The 12310-nt window shown below is 40.7% G+C and overlaps 1 protein-coding gene across 13 annotated transcripts in view; it reads left to right on the top strand.

Annotated features, from left to right (window-relative positions):
* Positions 1–12310, top strand: part of HYDIN (HYDIN axonemal central pair apparatus protein) — a 509309-nt gene that overhangs the window by 366832 nt on the left and 130167 nt on the right. For 11 of the 13 annotated variants that reach the window (XM_074199124.1, XM_074199133.1, XM_074199118.1 and 8 more), the window contains 9 exons: positions 270–407; positions 2562–2739; positions 4721–4854; positions 5656–5780; positions 6242–6378; positions 6914–7041; positions 7176–7367; positions 8779–8928; positions 10628–10867. In XM_074199124.1, coding sequence (XP_074055225.1) covers positions 270–407; positions 2562–2739; positions 4721–4854; positions 5656–5780; positions 6242–6378; positions 6914–7041; positions 7176–7367; positions 8779–8928; positions 10628–10867 — 1422 coding nt within the window. Of the gene's footprint in view, positions 1–269; positions 408–2561; positions 2740–4720; positions 5781–6241; positions 6379–6913; positions 7042–7175; positions 7368–8778; positions 8929–10627; positions 10868–12310 lie in introns of those variants that run through there. The other 2 variants (XM_074199221.1, XM_074199216.1) reach the window with 2 other exon arrangements.

Here is a 12310-nt window from a genome sequence, read left to right on the forward strand (position 1 = left end):
TATATGAATGTAACAGACCCATGTGAGGGGATTTTCCCTGTAGAACCAGATGACTCTCTTGACTTGGTGAACTGAATCATTAAGATTTCTCAGTGGAGCTACCAACTCCCTCCTCAGCCCAGTGACAGATCTTATCTGTGCCTATTGACTATCTCTACCCCACCCCCTATTTGAGCTCTTCTCTGAGGGGGCCTCAGTGTAGTATGTGGCAGTGTCTAACAAGGAACTTGATGGTGGTAATTCAACTCTTCATCTCTTATCTTCCAAAGCTGTTTGACCATGTCATGGAAAGTGAGTTCATTCTGGTGAACAATGGCAAAGTTGGCTTTGAGTTCAAAGTTCTGGAGGAGATCCAGCTTTCTGTAGATGGCCCTCATCCTGGAATACCACTGATCCTACCTCGCTCTGTAAGTACTTACCTGAACAGAAAAGGAAAAAAAAAATCAGTCCTGTGTACAGAGAAAGTCAATAAACTATGTGTGGGTGTGGTTGGGTGTATTAAAGGTACATTAGGGGGCAGCTAGGTGGCACAGTGAATAAAACATTGGCCTTGGAATCAGGAATACCTGGGTTCAAATCCAACCTCAGACATTGAATAATTACCTAGCTGTGTGGCCTTGGGCAAGTCACTTAAACCCATTGCCTTGAAAAAAAATAAAAAAAAAAGAAAAGGTACATTAGGGACAGCTAGGTGGCCCAGTGGAATCAGGAGAACCTGAGTTAAAATCCAGCCTCAGACACTTAATAATTACCTAGCTGTGTGGCCTTGGGCAAGCCACTTAGCCTCATTGCCTTGCAAAAAAAAAAAAAACTAAACTAAAAAAAGGTACATTAAAGATATCAAATACACAAGCATGGAAGATTGTGTTAAATATGCCTTAACTATTAGAGGAACAGAATATGCCTTTATCAGGATGAAACAAATATTTTTATCAATATTTTATTTTATTTGCCCAATCACATGCAAAGGTAATTTTCAACATTCATGCAATTGCAAGGTCATAAGTTCCATATTTTTCTACCCCTCTCCCCTTGGCAGTGAACAATCCAGTAAAAGTTGTGCATGTACACTTGAAGATGAATTTTCTCTTAGCCAACATTCTCTCCAGCCATTTTCTTCCCTTCCTTCAAAAGTATCAGGCCAATAATTCACTTTTAACTTTTTTTTTTCAGTCTTTGCAAGGCAGTGGGGTTAAGTGGCTTGCCCAAGGCCACACAGCTAGGTAATGATTAAGTGTCTGAGGCCCGATTTGAACTCAAGTACTCCTGACTCCAGGGCCCATGCTCTATCTACTGCACCACCTAGCTGCCCCACACTTTTAACCTTTGAAGGTTTCTATTTCAGCTTCTTTATCTATACTGACCCTTCGAATTTGAATTCACAGAACTATAGAATCTCAGAGTTGGAAATGACCTCAGAGGGCATTTTGCACAAGCCATTCTTGACCAAGAATAGCCAAGAACAGAAATCTCAGCAAGTTGGTCATGGAAAGGAAGGAAAGGAACCATGTTTGGGTGACCTAATTTTGAGTGCTCAGTACCATTTATAAAGTAGATTGAAAAATAGTGATCGAGATTGCCATCTCAAGAGAGTGGCAGATTGCAGTAAAATGGGAACTTTGTTGTTCAGTCCTTTCAGTCAAACCCAACTCTCCATGACCCCATTTGTGAGCTTTCTTGTCAAATATCCTGCTAATATTCTCCAGTTCATTTTGAAGATGAGGAAACTGAGGCAAACAGGATGAAGTGAATTACCCAGGGTCTGAGGTCAGATTTGAACTCAGAAAGATGAGTTTTCCTGACTCTAAATCTGGCACTCTTATCTACTGCACTATTTTTCTGCCCCTTTAAAATGTGAACTTAGTGTGCATCAATAGCACAATGGCAACCAAAATTACTCTGCTCTGGTAAAGATCACCTCCAGGGTATTGTCTCTATTTCTGGTCACCACGTTTTTTAGGAAGGACAAGCCAGGATGCATTCAGAGAAGAACAGTAAATGGTTGTTGTAGCTGAAAGAACTGGGGGACAAGCAGGACTGATGGATGGAAGATATTGAGAGGCAAATCTCAGGTCAATAGGTCAATATAAGTAAAAACTTCCTATAAATGGTCAAGCTGCCTCCAGGAGTAGTGAGTTCATCCTGTTAGAGGTTTTCCAGGAGAGACTGAATGGCCACATGTCATAATGCTCCTTACTCAGATAGGCTAACATAATTCCTGAACTCTTTCCCAGCTTTGAGATTCCGTGAATCTATAGGCTATAGGACTAGATTCTCTCTCTGGCAGCCTTGTCTACTGTGCAGAAAGTGAGGCCAGAACTAATGCTCATTGCAATTTTGTAGTCTTAATAAAATGGTTTTAAAATTACCTCTCTCTGTGTTGAATTAGCTCCAACTTTCTTGCTCTCCAGAAGGAGGCCCAGGCTACACTGCTTTCCTTCATAACCCAATTCTGTTCTTTTTCTTTAAATATCCTATTCACAAAAATTCTCTCATAATTTGGATGAGCTGATTCATGGCCTTATCTTTTGATATATTTTGTTTTCTTTGGTCTGTTGTAGGGTTTCATTGAATCAAACAAAGAACAGACATTAAAAGTTTATTATCTGCCTGGGGTACCTGCAGTCTTTGAGAGGAGTTTTCAGATTCAGGTTGCCCATCTGAAACCAGAGACCCTCACCCTGAGGGGAGAAGGAATCTTTCCCCGAATCTGCCTGGATCTCCCAAGGAACATTAAAGGTATTATCCAATATCTCAACCAAGGGATTTTCCAAGTATTGAAAATGAGGGGCAGCTAGGTGGTGCAGTGGATAGAGCACCGGCCCTGGAGTCAGGAGTACCTGAGTTCAAATGAAGCCTCAGACACTTAATAATTACCTAGCTGTGTGGCCTTGGGCAAGCCACTTAACCCCATTGCCTTGCAAAAAAACCTAAAAACAAAAAAATAAAAAATAAATGTTATTTTTTTCTGGTGACTGCTGGTGAGGATTTGATTTGGTAGAATACCTGATTCTTTCCTAGTGATGGCACACATGACCACAAGATGAACACAGAATTGGACAGTTATCCATTGAATTCGCCAAATGGCCTTGAGGGAAGGTCCCCAAAGAGGAGACTCATCACACAGTTTGGGTCCTACCTCCCAATGGAGATTCTCCATTGCTACATCAAGAGTAGCCTCCCCAAAAATTTTCCCCTTGGATTTCTGATTGAGTTGACTTCTCCCCTACATCGTGCAACATTAGAACAACATCCACAATGGTTCCCCATAAGCACAGCATTCAGAAGCTTCTTTTACCACAAGCCCTGGTCTCATTATGGGACTTATTACTCATAAGTAGCTTGGCTCTGATAGAGCAAGAAAGGCAAACTTCAAAGACTAATCTCTTGTTCAGATCTCTAGCTCTTCCTGCTGCTCCCCTCCCTACAATCCACCCCCCCTCTAATTCTAGTACAAATGTGGGTCACTGAAGAAGCAAAGTAGTTTGGATTTAGGTCCAAGTTCTATCCCTGAAGTTCTCAGCAAGCACCTGCTAAGTACTAGACCCTATATAGATCCAAACTGCACCTCAAGTGTTCCCATAGAATGTCCCCAAGTTAGACTCTCCTTTTCCTGATGTCCAACTAAGGACAATGGTATACCAAAATTCCCTTGCCTTTCTTCATGCACTTTTGAACTCTCAAAAAAAAACTAAATTCCATCACCTCTACAACCCTCCCCATGTTACCAATTTTTTCCTTGCCTCAGCATGGAATCCAAATGACTATTTCTTATAATCTTCTACCTCTTCATATTAAAATAAACAGGGCCATATCTCAAACTCAATTATACTTAAATTTCAAGAGTATGATTATGGTTACTTACAGTTCATGTATCAGGGCAGGAAGGTTTTATAAAAGGAAAAAACTACAAAAAGGATTCTGGGATGTCTAAAATAATTGTACTAACTGTCTATACTTCCCAGTTTAGCTGCTTTGTTATTGTTTTGACCTCAAAGACTTAGCTGCACAGCCATCTTATTTAACTGAATTTTATAAGCATTCCTCAGTAAGTTTGAATAATTCTACCATCATTGTACCTGTAAGTATATTTACTAGGGATCTTTAACCTTTTATTGTATTATGGGCTCCTTTGGCAATCTGAACTTTTCAGAATCACATTTTTAAATTCATAAAATAAAATACATTGTTTTACAAAGGAAATCAATTCTATTAAACTTTAGTCTGTAGAAGGGAAAATCATGGTCATGTATGACTTAGCAATGGATCTAGTAATTATGGGAATTTTGAAGCAATGATAAATAAAAATTTTATTTCTACATAGCTGTACCTGTAATATGATCTAAAAATAGCTTTGATTTCTTTCTGGTGACTTTGTTGCCTAGGTTCATAATTGAAGACAATGCTAAATTTCAATGAAAAGTTAGTAAAATTACAGATTTCATTTTTTTGCAGCCAAATTCAAGAACATGCTAAAATTTATTTGAGTCAGAGCCTCCCATTTCAGATTTTCACATTCTATTTCAAACCAGGTTAACAAAAAAAAAAAAAACCAATGCTGCAGAGGAAGATTGGAGAAGAAGGTCATTTCCCTTTCAACCTCCTATGAGATGAGACTCAATATCAGGGGCACAATTCCCACTCTTTTCTTGACTCTCATCTCTCTCTCTCTCTCTCTCTCTCTCTCTCTCTCTCTCTCTCTCTCTCTCACCACCAACAGGGAATGAAAAATACGAGGAATACTTGAGAGAAGCCAAAAAAAATCTAGGGATAGAACTCAGCAAGAATGTATTGTCAATCTATCCAGATCCAGCTACTGAGACCGCCTCTGAGGATGAGTGTATATTGAGTCATGTAAGATCAGCTGTTCCCTCTGTAGGATATGTGTGTGCATGCACATCCTCACCTTCACCTACCTCACCCCCCCAAGTCAGTTCTTGTTCTCCATTATGGAAGACCAAAGTCACATTCCAAGTCTTTCCCCAAAATGAACACCTTGACTCTTCTTTTTTTTCTTTTTTTTCTTTTTAGGTTTTTGCAAGGTAAATGGGGTTAAGTGGCTTGCCCAAGGCCACACAGCTAGGTAACTATTAAGTGTCTGAGACCGGATTTGAACCCAAGTACTCCTGACTCCAGGGCCGGTGCTTTATCCACTGCACCACCTAGCCGCCCCAATACCTTGACTCTTAGGGTCTGCTCTACTACTAATGTCTTCTCCCTCTTCCCACTGGAAGACAACAGCAGAATGTTGGAAATGGAATAGATTATAGAAATTATCTGCCAGAAGCCCTTTATTTTCTAGAAAAGAAAAGAAATTTACAAAGAAGGAATGATTTGCCCCAAGCTCTCACAGGCAATTTATAAGATTATAAATTTATGTAAAATTATATAAATGAATTCCAAAGATTCCTTAAGAAAATCAGAATATCATCCACCTTCATGGCTTCTGACTATATACTTGGTTTGGCTTCTTTTTTCTTCCTTGATGCTCATTCTACCTACATTCAGAATCTAGTTATTCCAAAGCCACAGTCCCTGTGGATGATGATGATGATGACAGTCCTCGGAGGTATGTGACAGCTAAAGGATGCTTAAAGGTTATTTTTTTTTTCTTAGAGAAAAGGAGTGATTGTCTCTGGTTTTTTATTACTCTAGTTAGATGTCCAGCTCCAGATGGAAGTTGAGCGGCTGATCATCCAACATCATGCTTTAGAACAACAGAAATTACTCACACTGGAGGAATCTTTTTTCAATTTACGGTCTCGCCGTAAATTGCTTAAGTGAGTTGTTGCTTGGCTTTTTATTTTTCGGAATATGTCCGTTGATGAGTCTAGAAGAAACCTAATTTTGGATTTATTCTCTTGAAATAGAATTAGACAAAACTGACAAATGTCCAACTGCATCCATGTTTGGTATCAAGTTAACCAGAGAGATTTTAAACTCAGTTCCAAAGTCAGAAAACTTGGCTCTGTCAGTGGGTCTGTTATTAAGAGTCTAGTATTTGCCGGTCATCTTCAACAGTACAGACATTTGGTAAATATCACAAAAGATGACAATTAGGATGAATCAATGGACTCTCTGGACAAGACCCTGCTTCAAACCAGCTAGCTGCCCCTTATTCAGTCATAGGAGTGGGACGAGAGAAGCTAGGGCCATATTCCGTACCCCTTGATCGTTCTGCAGATGTGAACAGTGTCCTAGATAGGGCCAAGCTCATGGCCAATGCCATTCACCTTTTCAGGGCTCAACTTCCCGAGTACATCCTTGACTTTGGTTTCATTATTCTTGGTGACATCCGAACCCACATTGTGAAAATCACCAACACCGGTAATTTGCCAGTGTCTTTCCATGCAGAAAGGAGTGCCCTTCAGGGCTCAGGTAACATGCCAAGGACATCTTCCCTTCTCATTGGGAGGGTCTCTGGCCCCACTCTTTGTCCTGGAGCTGGTATCATCCTGTGCCTCTGGAGGACATTCAGGGTTGCCATGTTATCAGGAGAGGGCAGGGTCTCCAAAGGTCTTCTCCAAAGCGAAGCCTAGATGAACACTTGGGCATGGTGTAGACAAGACTCCTCTAATAAGTCTCCTTCACTTAGGGCCCATGGACATACTTATTTGATATTTTGATAACTATTTCAATAGAATTGGTTTCCTCATGCTTTGTTTTATGCCTTTTAAAACACGTTTGTGAGAAGGGGTCCATTGGCTTTGCTAGATGAGGTCAAGAACCTCTGTTTCACAAGTATGGGTTGAACCAGATGATTTTCTGAAGCCTCCTGTGGTGGTTGTGGTTATTGGTACCTGGGTCAGAATGGATGCTAGGAAGATCCATCTTTTGATCCCCCCCACCCCCAAAAGACCTTTTAACATTTCCTATCAAATGGTAAAGAGACCTTCTTATCTTTCTGGTCCAGGCTTTAGTGTACAACTCAACTGTGTGAAGAATTTACCTTTTTGTGAAACAGAAGCATTTGAGGTGAGATGTGATCCACAAGCAGCCTCTGTTTCCATCGGGAACAAAGAAGTGATTCTGCCTATCAAGGTGAGGTGGAGCATTCATATTCCTACTTGAGTTCATTCCCATTCCTTGATGGTGAGGTTGATCATTGTCCTCTCTCCATTCGGTCTCCCCACTGGGCAAGGTGATGCACCAATGTAACCTTCTGCTTCCCCTAGGTTTTAGGTGGGCCGACACTGCACCTCCTCCTGCGGGCCAAAGTGACCGTGCCGGCTCTCACCTTATCTCATGAGAAAGTGGAATTTGACACCATCCAGTGTGGGCAATGCCAGGTGGCGACCGTCCAACTTTATAATGAGCTGGCAGTCCCCTGCCAGTGGTTCATCACAAACGTTAAGCAGATCCCAAAGGTAACCAGAAAAGCAAACTCATGGCTGCCTATTCTGGTGTCAAAGCAGTCTAATCCAGCCCCTCTCCACTGAGCTTTTCAGAGGACTTGTTCTAAGCCCTGGGGGGTGACAGAAATCACCAAGGCATCATCTCCCCTGTCTTGAAGCTTTGAGGAGGAGAGATAAGGGGACTTCATGCCAATCACTGAAATAGAAGCAGATGACCAGGACTCTAAGGCCCCACAGTAGCTAAGAGCCAATTTTGTCTCACTCTCTGAGGTGTGCAAAGCATGAGACATGTACACAGAAAACTCAGATAAGAGAAATAGAACTTGCCTAGTGTTGCACAGCTAGTGCATGTGTGTGAAGGAGGATTGGAACTCAGATCTCCATGATCTCAAGAGAAACAGTCCACCTAAAATGGTGGGGGAATCAAAGTAGAGAGGGTTAGCCATGTCAGGTGCATTGGATTTAATTCAGTTCAGAGAGGTGTGAGCTAGTAGGGGGGGAAATGGCATGACCAGGGATAAATTTGGCAATGGAGTCTAGGACTGAATAGAAAGGAAAGTGATTAGAAAGATCATGTGGATATAAGCAGAGCCTGGAAATGAAAAAAATCATCTTAATATTGGTTCAGTGTACCAACTATTTGGAGGGAGCTATTCAAGGTCCTACAATGCAGGAACATTACCAAGGATAGGATTTGACGTCAAACTGGATTTGGAGTGGTGGGGGACAAGGGGAGAGGGGTGGGGAAAGAGGGAGGATTCTCAGGTGACTCCGAAGATTTTGTGCTGGATGATTCAAAATGTAGTACAGCTTGATAAATAGAAAAATCAGAAGGAGGTATTGATTAAAAAAAATAGCCTTTATTCCCTTGAATTTGAGGTATCAATGAATATTCAAGGAAAGATACCCTTGTGGGGCGGCTGAAAGTATGGGACTAAAACTCAGAGCAGATAATGGAGCCAGAAAATGGAGATTTGAGAGTTAAGTGCAAAGAGGTGATAGTTAGAAAAAGGATGAGACTGCCCAGGAACAGAGAAGAGAAAAGAGGGCTAAGGATAGAACCTTGGAGAAGGTAAGAGTTTTAGGAAATGGGAAGGAGACTGAGGAAGGCCAAGCAGGCCAAAGAAAGGTCCATAAGAAAAGGGATGGGCAGCAGAGTCACATTGGATGGCAGATGCATTATAAAGTATTTAAGGGGCTTTTGTTACCCCATTAAAACATAGAAAATGAATTTTTTTACATTGTATAGGGAAATCTTGTTTCTATCCAGCCAGAATTGTTACATACTCTGGTTTTTAGCTAATCCTGTGGAATGAATGCATTAGGTAACATCACACCTAATTTTTTTCTCAACTAACCTAAGATCAGGTCAATTCTCCATGAAAATGGATCTCCCAGGCTGATTTTTTTTTTCAAATACCAGTTGGATAAGCGCATGCCAAAGTACTTGAGGAAGAAGCTACGGGCAGAATTAAAGCCAAAGTCCCAAGTCTTTGATGTCCTACCTTTGTCTGGAGTCTTAGGAACTGGAGGACGTACCAACATACATGTCAAATTTATGCCAACAGAAGAGGTAAGAACTTCAAGACTGCCTATCAAAGAATGGGGTTTTTAACTGAGATGCTTCAGCAGTAAGGTCTTAGACCCAACAAGTGAAATCCTAGGGGTAAGAGAATATAGTTGCTGGGATCTCAAGGAAGCTTGAATAGTCTATTTAGCTGGTATATGCCAACATAACTAACTACCTTGATGAGGGTTAGCAAAAGGTGACTGCCACTAACCAAGTATAATCACTGGCCAAAGGGAGCCTGACCAGAGGGGGGAATTTTCAGTTCCCCATCATGGAAGTCACATAATTAGAAGAGATGGGAAAATCTAAGTTTATGATCCCTATGGGTGACTGAAGTGAAGTTATATTTTTTATTATTATTGTTCATGTTTCACAAGGAAATCACAATTCTTTGTGACTCTATTTGAGGGGTTTTTTTTAATATTGTTTCTTAAGGCCAGTCTGTCCTCCACTCTGCTGTCCTACTGATCTCCTTAAGAAGCACACCTAACCATGTCACCTCCACATTCAATAAATTCCTGTAGCTCCCTATCGACTCCAGGATTAAATAAAAACATCTTCTGTTTAGCATTCAGAACCCTTCACAATCTGCTCCATCCCATACCTTTCCAGTCATCTTATTTCTAATCATCACATACTCTTCAATAAAGTGACACTGATCTCACAAAATATTCTCAACTCACAGCATTTCCCCTGGCTGTCTCCCTTACTTGGAATGCTTCCCCTCCTCATCTTCACCTCTTGGCTTTCTCATTTCCTTCAAGAGTAAGATAAAGCCTTACCTTCACCAAGTAACTTTTCCCAATTCCCCTTAATACTAGTGCTCTCCCACTATGAATTATCACCAATATATCCTGTATATGATTTGTTTATACATTGGGGAGTTTTGTTTTATTGTCTCCCCATAAATTCTGAACTCCTTGAGGGCAGGCACTTAACAAACAATTATTGACTGATTGATTGGCTTCATATTGTCAAATTATCAAAATTTGCAAAAGATAGGAATAGTCTATATTCGAAGGGTTGTTGAAAGATAAGCAGACTATCAGTAAATGTATGAATTGGTCCAACAATTATGTAAATTCATTTTGAAATTATGCTAAATGACTAAAATATCTATGTCTTTTTGGGGGGATACTCCTGCCAAGCAAATATTCCAAGAAGATCAAAGATAGAAGGAAAGGTCTTATGTGCACTAAAACATTTCTATCATCCCTTTTTATAGCAGCCAAGAACTAGAAACAAAGTAGATGCCCAACAACTGGGGATTATTTAAATAAATTCAATAGCTGAATATAATTAAATATCATTATATTGCATAGGAAGTATGAAGTGATACAAAGAGAAGTAGAGATAGGAAATCAATATACCTAATAATCCTGAATGCCATATAGTTATAATGACCAAGCATGGCTCTGAAGAAATGAGAAACTATCTCCCTCTTTTGCAAAGGTAGAGAGTTATGGATGTGGAATGTGGCTATGCAATATTAGGTATGGTTGATATGTCAGTTAATTTTGCAGAACTCTGTTGGGAGCTGGAGATGGAGGGGGTTTTTACACCAGGTCAATTTCATTTGAAAATTTTTCTACCATATCCAACGACAGAGCAGGTCAAAGCATCCATCGGGTTCCCAGAGCAGTAAGCAGAACAGTTTTCCCTTTGATTGTGATTTTCAGTTTCTCTCCTTTTCATTCCTCAGAAATTCTATAGCCAGACCATGACCATGAATGTCGCTCATAGCTCACAGAAGCTCCCCTTGACTGTCCAAGGCCACGGGCTGGAGCCCCGCTTAGAGTTCAGTCCCTCTGTTCTCGAGTTGGGGCCTTTGCTACCTTTTGCTGTTGGTGATGAGGCAGAGATCACAGTGAAGAATCCTTGCAATTTTCCCATTGAGTTTTACTCCCTAGAATTTGATCAGGAATATCTTTTAGATGAGAAGGTAAGAAAATCCCATATCTGTTACAAGCGTGTAGTAAATCAGTCTCCTTACACATCCCTGGGACTAAAACAAGGCCTACTTGTGAAAGGGACCAAAGGCATCTTGCAGGGTTGGGACTGAAATAAACCCTAGACTTAATCGAGATTTTTAAAGAACAAATTCATCTCAGGAAGGGAGAAAATCCTAATTACCAATTTTTTTAACTCTATCCAAAAAAACAAATCTAACCAGAAACTTCTTTCAAATCATTTAAGGCAATTCACCTGTTTAATGGATGTTTCCTAAATCACCTGGAGTCAACAGAGAAAGTATAGAAGAGAGCTTGGGAGGAAACTTAATGTATGCACATATCTGAAGAGAGGAGCAGCTGGGGGGTAGGGATGAGAGGAGAGGAACTAGCAAATGAAAGAAACAGAGGAGGAGACATCAGGGAACTTGGAGAAGCAAGAGAATATGGATTTAGAAAAGACCAGAAAGGAAAGTATCAAGGAGACAGCTGGGGAGGTTAGCCCTGTTCCTAATAGGGTCGAGTGACTCAGTGGGTCACACAGTTAACACCTAAGGCCAGATTTGAATGCCCATCCTCCTATCTTCAGGGTCAAAACTCCATCCACAGCACTACCTAGCTTCCTCAGCATTTTAAGAGCAAGATGGAACTTGAAGACCCCTAGCTGATAATCAAGACCTTGGTATAGTCAGGGGATGATCCAACTACAAGTATTCCCATTCTGGGTCAACCTGGGGGCTGTAGGCTTCTAGAGGAAAGAGTTACCATCCTGCATGCCAAAAAGCACAGGGGACTATTTGATGAACACATGGGATAGTAGCCAGGAGCCCAGGGGTCCAAAGACTTTATTCGCTCTTTCGAGTCCTCATGGTCTTGTATCAGACCATAGATGGATGAAAGGACATCTGAGGGTGCTCAGCACATTTTACATTGTCTTCTAAAGAAGCTATTTTGTGTGTGATGAATTATAATTTCCAACTTTACCTAAATGGGAACAAGACATAAAGGATCACATAAAAAAAATAAGGTGGGAGCTCTGGGTGGTTCCATTCTTGACCCTCCCCCCAGATTCCTAATATATAAACATTGATTTGACAAATTTGTAGATGTCTCATCAACTCCTAATCTCTCAGTGAATATAATGTGGATTAATTAATAAATCATTAAAAAATAATATTTAGGGCAGCTAGGTGGCGCAGTGGATAGAGCACTGGCCTTGGAGTCAGGAGTACCTGAGTTCAAATCCGGCCTCAGACACTTAATAATTACCTGGCCGTGTGGCCTTGGGCAAGCCACTTAACCTTGCAAAAACTAAAAAAAAAATATTTCAATATAAAACTCTCAGTGAAGAGAAAAGCACCTTCATTTCATCAAAAAGTTGTTTTTTTTCAGGATCTGAGAATCTTACCCACCTTGAAAGCCTGAGCACTTTAGGG

This window comes from Macrotis lagotis, chromosome 1 (genome assembly GCF_037893015.1).
Source record: "Macrotis lagotis isolate mMagLag1 chromosome 1, bilby.v1.9.chrom.fasta, whole genome shotgun sequence".
In the NCBI taxonomy this organism is placed as follows: domain Eukaryota; kingdom Metazoa; phylum Chordata; class Mammalia; order Peramelemorphia; family Peramelidae; genus Macrotis; species Macrotis lagotis.